This window comes from Camponotus vicinus, unplaced genomic scaffold (assembly GCF_025532165.1).
Source record: "Camponotus vicinus isolate PSW18456_S1 unplaced genomic scaffold, iyCamVici1.0 SCAF_4, whole genome shotgun sequence".
Classification (NCBI taxonomy): domain Eukaryota; kingdom Metazoa; phylum Arthropoda; class Insecta; order Hymenoptera; family Formicidae; genus Camponotus; species Camponotus vicinus.
This window is the reverse complement of record NW_028141976.1, coordinates 4,914,399-4,928,275: the sequence shown is the minus strand read 5'-3', so window position 1 is coordinate 4,928,275 and position 13,877 is coordinate 4,914,399. Positions and strand designations below refer to the sequence as shown.

The 13,877-nt window shown below is 35.0% G+C and overlaps 1 protein-coding gene across 2 annotated transcripts in view; it reads left to right on the top strand.

The window, feature by feature from the left end:
- The first annotated feature begins 8,901 nt into the window (after positions 1–8,901).
- Mdy (diacylglycerol O-acyltransferase) overlaps positions 8,902–13,877 on the top strand; it is an 86,945-nt gene continuing 81,969 nt past the window's right edge. Inside the window, exon 1 of one of the 2 annotated variants that reach the window (XM_083098866.1) lies at positions 8,902–9,322. In XM_083098866.1, coding sequence (XP_082954992.1) covers positions 9,198–9,322 — 125 coding nt within the window. In that variant the 5' untranslated portion in view covers positions 8,902–9,197. The remainder of the gene's footprint in view (positions 9,323–13,877) is intronic. The other variant, XM_083098865.1, reaches the window with a different exon arrangement.

The window sequence follows — 13,877 nt, the reverse complement described above, 5'->3', positions numbered from 1 at the left end:
TATCACGGTCATAAATTTCATCTTATACATATGTTATCCTTTAATATTACCATTATATGCATTATTCCTCTCTCTCTCTCCCCACATATATCTTCTATTTATTTATAAATTCTACTTTATATAAATTGTGCAGTCAGCATGCATTTGTTATTTACATTATATATTTTGTTACCCCCATTTAAATGGAATTTCATGCACCGGATGGAACGTGGAAGCGGAGCGATGCGGTTAGTTTGTTTGATATTCATTCCTTGCTATTAATCGTGTTCAGGAGTCACCATCAGCGTAGACAACCGCCGTGCAAACACGCGCAAAGAGGTGGCTGGTTGAATATCCTGCTATCCCGACGAGGCAGGTGTAAGTACCATGTTAGTCTTACGGGTTATGTCGCAGCTAGCAGAGCTAACTAATAGCCTCTTAGCCTCGGCTTAGGTAGGATCACGCTGCAAGCGACCGCACCCTCCTTGGCTCTCAGACTCCGGAGCAAGCCCCTTAACCCTAGATGCGATCCTTAAGCTTGTGCGAGGCTTGCAGACGGCTGATTTCCTTCTCTTACCATCTGACGATGGATTAGTTTGCGTCGTTGACTGATTTTTGGATCTTCACATGAATATAAACCGCGCGTACCGTTTCTACAGTGGAGATTTACAGTCACGTTGTATACATCTTTTGACAGTACGTCAGTAGCGTCTGACTGAATTATTATTTGTAGAAACCATGCGTTTTTACAATGCTTCATAAAGAGTTTGATTAATTTTTTGTTAGTAAATAAATTTGAAAGTAAAAAACCGCGTCCGCGAATATATGATTAGAATATATTAGAATAAGAATATGAAACAGATATTATGTTTCCAGAGTATCTAGAAAATGTTTATAAACGAGAAAGGTAAAGTTTGCTCTGTTTCGTTCTTTATGTGTGATCAAGTCATAAAGAGTGTAAAACTCGATGAAAATTATACGAGGGGCGGAGTTAAAAGAGTTGCAAAAAACATTGTGTAATAGTCTATTATGAAGCGCGTCCAAAGTATTCTTATGAAGTCCTTCTGAATTTCGCTATCAAAAAGTTTCAAGTAGAATATTAATAAAGAATGCGTCCGTGTGCCGATCCTTCGGAAAATAACGTGTGCACCAACACGCCGCTCTCGCTTTTATGCGCGGCGCATGCGACATTTTAAAAGCAATAACCTTTACGAGCGTCTAAAGCAAGTTTCTTAAAGCATTAATAACGCGGGTGCATATGCATCAAATTCGCCAGTAATTTCGATGGCGGGATCTTCATAGAAATTTTCACGTACAACGACAAAAGAATTCATTAGGCGAAAATGATATACCCGGCGCGTAATAAACCGAGCGACAGGCGGAGAATTTATTCGCTAGCGTATATCGGGGATCGCGGGGGGAGGCTATCGCAATTCGTATCGATGCGAAAAGTTTGGCGAAACATTACGACAGTTACGTAAACTCCCGGCGGAGGCAATATAATGTCATTATCTCGTGGCGCACGCTAAAGAACCGGCACATCGCGAGATTTATGGTGGCAATGTGCAACACCTATGCGAACCTTTATCAACGAAAACGGGACTCTCTTCGGTTGACGACAAAAAGTCGATAGGACACACGTAAACAAATCCACGGGAGTTGGAGTTCGCCGGTCCTCGACGTGCCATTCATTAATTAAATCTCGTTTAAGTAGTCGAGGCGTCCGAACGACGGTAAATAATGGGACAGGCGGCGGCGTGTCCCGATAAACTGGGACGTCCGGATGACCCTAACACAAACGTATATGCCGCCGTTTGTTTCTCTGTGAAATTAATTCGGGCTTGGGGGTGCCCGGTTCACCGGTGCGTCGGTAATATTTCAAAGCGGTGAAAACCTATCGATACAATGGCGACATCGGAACATACGCTTGTCTCCCTTTTAGCTTACTAAATAAATTAACCAGGTAACGCCCAATTGTGATCATTTTGAGCGATTCTTTACGTGTCTCTTTCGGAAAAAACGTCTATTGTAAATGTTTATATACATATATATATTTTACGAAAATGTGTGTAAATGGATCGCGGAAATAAACAACCAATTTTGCGACTATTAAATGATAAATTAAATTTAAGTTTTATTTTAAGTTACAGGTTTTTTTCTTACCTCATGGTTATTTTCGCTCCGATGTCGCCTGATGACTTCCTGGACTTTTCCTTCTCCTCTCCTCTTGTTCAACGTTTACTTCTTCGTAGCACTCATATGACATTTGCGAAAACACAATTAATCACGCTCGCGCACGCACTAATCAATAAAACGCGATAATCGCGCGGTACTTTGCACTCCCGATATCACATATTTATTCGCGATATTATCGATTTTTATTATTATATATTACGTATATTTTCGGAAAATTTCTCAATCTTTTTTTATTAAAAGTGTGAATATACAAGTTAGTCGTATTTCGAAAGAAATAATACAACGATAATAGAGCGTCTCGCACCGCTGCCTATTCGTTCAAGACTCGCACGAATGATGAAGAAAAAACGATGTACATAAATAAGGGCATACTTCGTATCTCTATTATATTTCGAGAAATAATACGACGAAAAGTTATATAAACAAATGCCGCGTGAAAAATTTTGGAGCGTGGAGGGGGGAGAAATTCCGAGCTCGGTTTTGTTTACCTGCCGTGGCCTTGTCATTGACGCGGCGAGAGTCGGGGGAATAGGCAGCGACGCCGAGACGCTCCGTGTTAATAAAGTAATGACGTATTTTCAGATTATATTCTGCGAATATTTTAACTGTATTTATTCACACGTGTAATATAAGATCGCAATAATCTTTTTAAAATAAGAGCGTACACTTTTCATTAACATTATCGCAGCGAACGATGTGTAATTTAGCCGCGCAATTGCCGAGCAAATATAACTTCGTTATATGCGTGATTCATAATTTTCGCGTTATTCTCTTTTCGGATTATACGTAATAAGATGCTGATGGTGTGCATTCAATCGGGAATATCGTCCAAAGTGCGGTGCGATCGTCATACTCGGCTAATTAATCGTGTTTTCGCGAATAACATGTGTGTGAGTGCCAGAAAGGAACAGCAAAAATGATGAACCCGGAAAAGCATCGGACGACGACGGGACAACTATAAGGTAAGAATTTACAGTTTATTTATTTTACATATTATATTCTTTAATTATCAAATTACAATTGGCAATTTATTTTCGTGGTAATTTCCATTTCGCTTTATTGTGCAATAGAAAGTATAAAAAGTATATATGATATATTTGTTCTTCCAATGCTTTTTTGTTTGTTTATTAGACAAGTAAATTTATCGCGTATATAGAGATATAATACAAATGTTAATTCTATAATTATATCTCTCTTTATTCTATAATCATTCTATAATAATTATATATCTTTTTCTATATTTTTTTCGCTTCATTAATGTTTATTAATAAATTTGTTAAAATGGATATTGAAAAAAATCACAGTCATAGGAAAAAAAAGAACTGTGACGGAATCATAATGGATTGCGAACATTTAGTAAAATACGTGATATTTTGCGCGTGACATGATAGTTTAATCGTCGGCGTACTAATCGCAGCACGTGACCTCGTGAACGTTCTTTTGCGGACAGACGATGATGATACCACGTCGTTCGAGTGTACGTTGTCTGAATACAAAGTACGGATCCCGGTGACTGAATCCGTTTCGAGGGTGGTTTACGGAACAAGGGGGCAATAATCCCGGGGATGGCGGTCCGACCAATATTGCGAAAGTTTCCAAGCTTACTCTTGGTCTGTTAAAGTTCAGCCGATCGTCCCTTCCGGAGACGACTGACACATGACCACGAGACAATAAGGAATGCAACTCGGTGTTCTGCAAAAGTCGCTAGACATTGACGAATATTTGCCATTTTTTCCTTGGGATATATTGCATCATATTTTAAGAGCGAGATGCACTCTCCGCGCGCATTTATTCGTCGCCAGACGACAATCATATATACATTATTAAATGTTCCGTGTTCAAATCGTATATATCATCAGATAAAACTAAAAGTGAATAATTTTACGGATTATTTATATCGCAAAACTTTACAGATTATTTATATTTTCATACAGTACAAGATGCTGTGTATTTGAAGTTACTTTAAAATTATAAGGATTAATAAATTTAAGAGATTAAGAAATATTAATTATGAAATGAATATTCTTTCTAATATTATTAGAAAGAAAAACACAATAATTTTTTTTTATAGTCTTCAATGTTTCCATATTCATAATAAAACTCAAAATCGGTAAAATATTGAATAAGTAAATTCAAATGCAGTAAACTATCGAGGATTTTAACTTCTCATCAAATTTTCAAATGGCATCAAACGAATAAAATTATCGCTTATTTGCGGAAACTTTCATTTAACGGAAACTATAACTGGTGGATCGATTTTCCTGACGATGCACGCTTGCCTTTATTGCGGTAGTTTGCGATTCTCGCGATATCTTTCGAGCGATCATTACGAGCGATCTACGTAAAACCACGGAATTGTATTGAGGTCGAACAGGCGTACAAAAAACTTTTTTGATATCTGTAAATTCTTTAGTGAAAATAATATACATGATAAAACGTCTTATCAACGCCAATTTTACGCGTGCAATCGATTAAACGCTCAAAAGATAGGTGCTTGATCAATTTTCAAATTCATCGAAATCATTTAATGAATCGTTTAGAACATAACGAGAAAGTATAATAATAACTATATAAACATATAACATTTTTCCAGTTGTTTCCAATGTTCGTGACAACTTTTAGCCGTTGTTATAGCTTATCGTAACACATATCTTGATTGCAGTTTAACGAAATGGCCACTGCACTTTTGCTCGAAAAAAAAGCGGGAAATCGAGTTAGTGTAGATGATATATTTTTATCTCCTATTTTTTTTATTTTTTAGTTGTAATTTTTTTTTAGTTTGACGAGATAAATTTTTTGATAATGCAAATTTTGAGTTTCTAATAAGTAGATATCATTTATTTATATCATTTATTAATTAATATTTATCAATAAAGTAATTTGATAAAGAATATAATATTTATATAGTTTATTGCATTTACATTATGTATCATGTGCCATCACATTGCATATGTAATGAAATATTCCAGAGCTAAAATCTTTGTTTCGACTCGTATAAACTGTTAAGAAAGCTCCATCGTTTTCTCAGCGAAATGATTATTTGTTTTTACAACGCGCGAATGCTTTAGTTGTAAAATTTAAATTGTGCGAAAATTTTACGACTCTTTCATAAATCCATATTATTTAATCATTTGTGTATCGGTCCGTGCAAATTTGCATCTGCAAATTATAGATATTGGCACAATTCACGATTTAATATCTTACAGTTCTCGTACAGTTCTTTTTTATACGAGATCTATGATTTGATGATGTTTCATGCCATTTGACAAGAATCAACCGCGAAATTACCGCATTGAAAATGTCTGCATTGCAAAAAGATTCATAGAAAAATATAAGCGATCTGAAGAGAAGTTTAGAATACGATTGAAATAAATGATTCGTGATATGTCACATCAACTTTAAATATTACGTATTTCATAATAATTATGAAATAATTACGAAGCGATTTATTATTCATAGACTTCCTTCCTTCGTGTCTTCCCTTACGTCTTGTATTATGTATCGAATCGATAGCAGTACTCGCCGACATAAGTATCGGAGAATCGCTATCGAAAAAGTCATCACCGGATAATAAAATCTTCAACCTCCTCGTGCGGCACATAAAGCAGGCGCATGTATGGTCACGGTGCTTGAAAATTCGGCCATAAATGATAGATCCTGATGAGTCCCTGGCTAGCAACAACAGTGAAATATCCCATTTTCGTCCTGAAACGTTAAAAGGTGGCTCTGAACGGATGTGCAACAGCACAAGAGCGTTGCTCTCAAATCCCCCAAACTTCCGAGTGTTGCCTCGGCAGATGTCTATCCCGAGCAAACGTGTAACTGCGTATTCGACGTAACGTGCTCGCCTCGTAGCGTCCGGTATATTCGCGGTTGGCTATAAAGGGAGTTCACAAACGACTTGCACAAGCTTTTCCTCCCACCGCATTTTCCCTATCGCGGTCCCAACGACCCTGCGAGTTCGCGTTGAAAAGCGTCGACGAACGAGTATACGTGCCGATCCGTCCGCTTCCGGTCTCGCAGGGCAAGAGCGTTCCTCACTCGTACACGGAATTGTTCGCGAAATTCCTGCGGAATGCGCCGGTAGACGCACGGTTGTCCCGATCTCGCAAAATTTAATTCGCAAAGTTACATTATATGGGATAAGGATACCGCGATTATGCTGAAATGAAATGCAACAAAGTTGGTACAGTCGGTTGAAAAGTTCAATCCAATTCCAAGATAAATGCTACAATTTATTCTTTGTTCGTATACAAATGAATCTTTGAATAAAAACGTATCGTCCGATAAAAGATATAAATATATTCACTCGAGGCGAAAAATAATATGAGATTGAATGACTTGAAATTAGATGTGCGGACATGTGTCTTATCTTAATTTGATTAGATAAAAACAAAGTGGCGAGTTGATAATAAATATAATATTACAGAAATAGAGAGAGAAAGGGCAAAGTTTTGAAGCAGTTTAAAATGGAAACAGTCTTTGGATACGGCAAACGTTTACGAGAAGGAAAATAGCGTTCGCATTTGCAATAGTTTACATTTTACAATAATCTTGAACTTTGATGACCGCCAGTGGTACGCGAAACGGAATAGAGATTGTACTGCCGGTACGTGCCAATCTGCTCTCCCAAGGTTTCCAACAAATGCGATCTTCACCCACACGAGTTTTCGGGTAAATTTGCCGAGGATGTAGGGGTAAACACGCGACTATCCTGTTTTCCCCTACATGAAGGTTACGAAGTAGTTTACCATCGGGCGAGTGTTTACTCGTTATTTTACGATCAATAAAATACTGCTGGAATATTAAAGATCTGTGCAAGATTAATATTTGTTCTGCAATTGGATTGGAATTTAGTTAGAAAACGAAAATATATATAAAGAAATATATAATAAAAATATATATAATATCGTAAAATAAATTGATAAAAATTCGTAACGATTTTATATATTTTACTTAAGAGTGTACAAATTTTTGTTACGCTTAAAAATAAATGTCGGAAGTGAAGGGAAAAAATATTGCTATGCTATAAATTTTATTTTTTTTTATTTCGTACATTGTTATCCATAATATATATTCATCGAAGATTCTTTTAATTATTTTATGCTAATCGACAAGCTAAAAAAGATTAAATTAAAAAAATCGCATATGTATGAGCCATCCTATATATTTCTGAAACGTGCGGGATTTCGCGTTTGGGGAAAAAATCGACCTAAACAGTTCGCAGCATATCACGTCCTCCTATAATAACGGATCGTGGAAACTCGTACGCGTCATCGCTTCGTAAGCCCGCAATCTACGCGAGGGTAGATCCCTCGTACATTTCCCGAGGATCTTGACGGCTCTCACAGCACCCTGCGCGGCATGTGTACTTTAATTAGCTCGGGATTCCTCGTTTCGTTTGGCTTGACGATATCTTTCAATCTTACGGCGACCGATTCGCGAAATTGTCTCACGTGCTCGGGGTTCAGGCTTTATTTGCTCCGAACTTTGGAAATTCGGAGAGCCAGAAGTTACTCGAAATCCAAGTTCCACGACCAAGTGACAGTACCGCGCAATCTGAAATCTTAATGGAAGTGACGACACTGTGATTACTTCATCGTCGACTTTATAGCCTGGGAGTGTCACTGTCGAAATGTTTGATTTAGCAATGACCAACGACTTGCTAACTAGTTTCGTAATTGGATCGTAATGTGAAACTGATCTGCGATGAAATTAGAACCAATAATGTTGCCGTTGTAATACAAGCTGTGATGACATATAAATCACATTCTCTTTAATATTAAAACTTGAACGAACGATTCGTAAAATTAGTTATTAATATTTACTTATATTATTTTTTTTCTTAAAATATTAGTTTATAGAATTACAATATACGAAATATATTATACCAGCAATATTATATTATAAATACAAACCATTATTATATTGTCTTCTGTGAGCATTTAAGAAAGCAATATGTAAAAAAAAACATTTCTTTATGTTATCTTGAACGGAAACGCGTCTTATTGTTGGTCTTGTAATAAAATAACGTTTTATCACAATTAAATTGGGACAGAAGTGCTATAAAGATGAACGACTAGAATGAAAGTTAAAATACAGAGTTGGACTGTAAAGTTAGACTTATTTATTTTAATTGTAGAAAGGAGGCGAGATATTATTTAAAAAACTTTAAAGACCTGAAGAAATTTACTTTTAAATGATTTCATATTTCAAGCAGAAATCACCTGTATTATATTGCATAATCAATTACAACAATCATTTCTAAATTGACGATAATTTTTTTATTGTAATTTTTTTATATTATTACACAGATATTATATATAAACATATTTATTTAAAATCTCAATAATAAAATATTTTTTTAATATTTTTAGTTTTATCTTATGAATTGAAAAGAGAGATAAAATTCTATTTGATTGTTTTATGTGTTTACATGATATTGCTTATTAATTCTAAACGATATCAAAGGACAACTGTACACGTGACTCGCACATGTGAAATACATGAGTCAATATGACCCAAAACACACGAGTCTCCTTGGAAACTGTCGACGAGCGTTATCTATCGGAGAGCAGAAAATAGATAAACAATCATTTCTCTCTCTCTCTCTCTCTCTCTCTCTCTCTCTCTCTCTCTGAGAAGCACGCGTGTTCGAAGCATGACCTCTCTGAAAGAGAGAGAGAGAGAGATTTGCAAATTCACGCTATTAAGTTACCGTCATAAGGAGCATGACACGTATGAAATAGGCAGAGATTAAAACTGGTCGTTCGTAAGGTTTGGCGTGCACGCCTCTCACGCGTTGCCGGGAAACTTGCTCGTTATCAGCATCAGTGGCCGTTGCCGCCGTTGCCGCACGCACAAGCCTCACTGACGGCGGAGAGTCAGAAGTGTTCGGGAACGTGCCGACTCTCGTTTTCATCCGCGTGTTCCTCCGTCCCGCCAACGAGCGTGATTTGCGTCGCGCCGCAAATACGCGTGCTTCTATATGTTCCTCTACGTCGCGCCTAAACGACGACAACATGACGGCCGAGTACGAGCACAACAGTGACTTTCGGATGCGATCGCGCAGAACCAAGAGCGTAACCAGGGCGGAAGAGATCCAGAAGGTGGAACGGATGGTCCGCAGATCGCAGCCTGACAAGCCGTGAGTAGACGCACTGATACACACCTAGATTCGAGCTAGTCCCTTCGCTCACGCGTTTCCATTGATGCGCATTACGAGGTATCTGCTCGACGCGACAGGTCGATTATCAGCCAAATCTGGATAGCGAGGTCGACTATTGTGCGTGATTGCGGCGAGGACAGCCGTTCGCGACGTCTCCAAATACGCGGCGACGTGAAATTTTTAGTAACTTGGAGAGAAACACACGACATAACGCACACGCTTCGTTTAACGCGCGCATGCGTACTCCGCGTCGTATTCGGTGGAGGTGCCATGGGAGGGGATACTCCATTCTTGGCGACGGCTCTCCGTCTCGTTTCCTTTCATCGTTTTGCGTCTCTCTTTATTGCACGTTGTAATCGATGCGGAGGTCAGCTGCCTGGCGCCCGAGAGTGCGGCCGAGCTACAGCTCCTTTCACGAGTTCGTATAACGCTGATTGCGGAATAATTAACTTTGAACAGATGCGTGTTGGTCATATTGGGAAAAAAATGATTGCGACACGGAATACATTATTCATGATAATCGTTACGTTCAATGTACACTTGACGTAACGCTTCCTTAATGCGAGGACAAATCAAATATTATAGATCGGCATACATATATTGCGAATATGATTTACTACCATACTTGAGTTCTTTTAATAGTGCGTGTGCAAATTTCTAGAAAGAAGATTTCTTTTTGCTCTTCAAAACGTTAATTTAATATACATAAGAAGTTATTAACATATGTTTAATATGTAATGAAGGATTGCAAAAATTAATGGACATATGTGAAACTTTTGTTAAGAGGTCCAATTATGAACAGGAGCATAATATCACTTGTTTGACATCGAATCGAGAATTTAAATATTTTATTCACACGTGGAAGTTTAAGTAATTGATTGCTTGTTAAGATGAAAGCATTATATAAAAAAAGTTGCATACGCAGATAAATTGAGTATAATTTATGCACAATAACAACTCATTAAGTGCTTGTCTTTTTAAGAAACGATCTTTTATCAACGATATCAATGCGATCGTCAATGGCATCTTTTCATATTCACAGTTTATAAAATAAATTTGAATAGCATTTAAATGGTTTCGTATTTTAACTCTGAAAAGATTATTTAAAACATACACGTGTGCGTGTATATTAGAAAATAATGTACATGAAATAAAATTAAAAAACAATATTTCGCGAGAATTTTATATATGAGCGTATAAAATATATTATTTAAATAAAATATCGAGTGGAATAACTATCTTCTTGAGTACTTAAAATTTGCAATATCTTATTAATTTTTGCTTCTTATAAAAACATCTATAACGTATATTTATCCTTTTGTAATATGCATAATAATATCAGTCGATTTTATATAAGCGTAATCAGTTTTTAAAGCATTCCTTAAGTGTTTGTGCAATATTCAATTGACCTCGTATCACTTCGAGAAACGACGTTATATTAAACTGTTAACTTGTTTTGAAAGCATGTATAATCTATCTGTATGAACGTATAAAATTAGACATCTGCATATAAAAATTATAATGTAAGCAAAATTGTGACATTTTAAAAGTTTACTTGACTGTCAGTGTCTTGTTTGTCAAACTGGAATAAGATTTATCTCGATTGTATATAATTAATGCATGTTTCTTGCTATTTTAGAGTTTAATATCGAAACGATTTATTCTAGTCTATCGAAATATCTCTCAACAAAGTCGAGTTAAAGTTCAGTTGCATTATGTTTACAATTTTGAATAATTTTGATGTAAATGAATCTTTAACGAGATTGAGAAATTCAAGGAACTTGGACGAATAGTCGCGGGAGAAATGCAAAATTTAATCTCACGAGACATATTTTGATTTGTCATGACGTTTACAAAGAAAAGAGTTATGCAAAATATGAGACAAATTATAATATGAAATGCTTCATACTTCAGGTTTTGGCCGAGGTTTTAGTTGCATTTGCTATTTTTATACGTATTTTATATGTTTGTATTTTACATGTTTTTATTATGTATAAACTTTTTGAAATTGTAATCAAATTACATAGTGGAAACTTTAATTCTTTATAATTTTGTTGTATTTAATATATATATATTTTTTTATAAATAAATTACCTTATTTTATATCTATTTCCCTCATAACAATTATTTAGCGAAAATAATTGTTAACAAAATGCAACTAAAATTTCGATATCTTTTCGTAAAAAGTTAAAAATTGACGCAACTAAAAAGCATGAATTTTAGTAGAATGTAAATTTATAGAATTTAAATACTCAATTATTTAAAACACGTGACTTGGAATTAATAAGAGTATACTTTTAAAAAACATAGTTTGATCGACAAGATTTAATTTCAAAAAATTCAGTATTTTTGTAATATACGAAGTATAATTATTTTGTGATATATTGAAGTATATCTAGTTTGTTTAAAAAAAAGCGATTTACGAGAAATTATATGAATTCTTTAAAACTTATACAAACTCTCTGTTTCTCTTTCTTTTTTACAAAATAATTTATTCTCTTAATAAATTAAAGCAATATCTCGTATATTATTTTTTATCTTTTAATCTTAATTGAATTGAGTAATTTTCTTAATATTAATTAATGTTTAACCAATCTTTTATCACGCGTATTTCTATTTTTACGAATATATGATATTATTTTAACTGCAAATAAATAATACCACAAAAATATCTGCAAGGCTAACTACTGCCCGCTTAAAAACAAATAAATACTTTTTTAAATGCTGCATTGCAGTGAAACATTTATTTTCAACAAATTGAAATCAAGCGGAACAAGTTTGAATAGATTTTTACCGATAAAATAAAAAAAGTTGTCATCCCGTGTAAAATGTTTTATTCAAATATTCATACGAAATAACCACGCAACAATAAATATTACACGAAAAGACCTCTTTTCTATAGCAAACAATATGAAAGTTTTATATTCATTAATAAGATTTTTTTTTTAATTATCAATGTTATATATTTCGCGTATTCAGAACTCGCTACTTTCATTTTATTTTGAATAATTCTAATAAGTGATTATAAGTGTAAACAAAAACACATCAAGCTCGAAATTATTGTACTATTATTATATATTTGTAACAATATATAAATCTATAACAATAAACGATTTTATGAGCGCGTTGTCGAGGCAAAATAAAAATTGCATAAATAACCTGATAGTTCCACGTCACGATATATAAATTCAACGTGTGAATTAATGATTCAGATATATTCGAAGTCATTTCCGTCTGTTAGATACCGCGGAATCGTAGGTCAAGGTTAAGGACTGTGAACTTTCGATCACGCGAATGCGCGAACAATTTAAACGCCTCCGTGCGCCTCGGTGCGCCTAATTAAGCTCTGGGTTGTGCCGAGGTTTTGCTTCGATGCCTCGCAAACTCCTTCGTGAGGTAGTCGTCACTCTTCTCGGCGACTTCCGGAACCGCTGACGGTTTCCATAGAGTGGAACGTAGAGCGAGGTATGCGCGCTGGAACATCACTTTTCCGTGCCGTTAATTAAAATGTTAATTCGGGTGACGGAGCAAAATCACTCTGATGTGATGTTGTCGTTAAGCTTTTTCTCCCCGATCTTCGTGTCATACGTCAGCAAGTTTTCTTTTGCAAAGTAACAGCAATCATGCAAAATTCAGTTCATGAGTTTGCATAATTTTTTTTATGAATATTTATTTATCATTTCTTAGGATTTTCGATCTTTCATGTAATGATTTTATTTAAAGATTGAATTAAGTATAAACGTAGTTAGGTATAACGTATATATTACGTAGTGCTTTAATTACCTATTTCTAATTTAATATTGAGTATTGATAAAATTTTGTTATAATTCAAGTCTTGCCTTTGTTCGATTATTAATATTGTAATTTTATTGAAGCATAACTAACGCGATATTATAATTAAATATACAATCTCTTCGCGTTCATGGATATAATTCTTACTTGAATTAAATGAGTTTTTGTGTTACAAGTTTCTTATTCAACTATGTGGATTCAGGAATGCGATTGTTCTATTATCAAGTACATTTCCCGTTGAACCGAACATTCCACTGGTAATGGAACCTAACAAATTGATGGGCCATTCATGATTTGACTGGAAGTAGAGAATATGTATGCGCGTTGATAATCTGCATTGCTAGAATATGCCGATTTTATATCGACATGAAATCGCTTGCTTAATGCACATTAATGGGACGGTAACGGTGGATTATATGCGGTGAAAGAGAATGCAAAATTGTAATAATACTTTAATGACAATATATGCATATATTTATCTTTCTTGTATGTCATAAAAATGAGTTGGAAATAAATGCGGAATATATTAATTTCTTGATCCTATGTATATGTGTTACTAGCCATGAGAGGATTTATTCATATTGCATTATTTTATTCTGGGAACATGAAATTTTTTTGAGGACATGTGTTTGATTTTGTAAAATTTTATACATATTTAATAATACTTTTTTTTGTTAAACGCGAAAAAATAATAACTTGGTCATAATTTTTTCGTGCGACATATTTGTGACATGTTTGCATG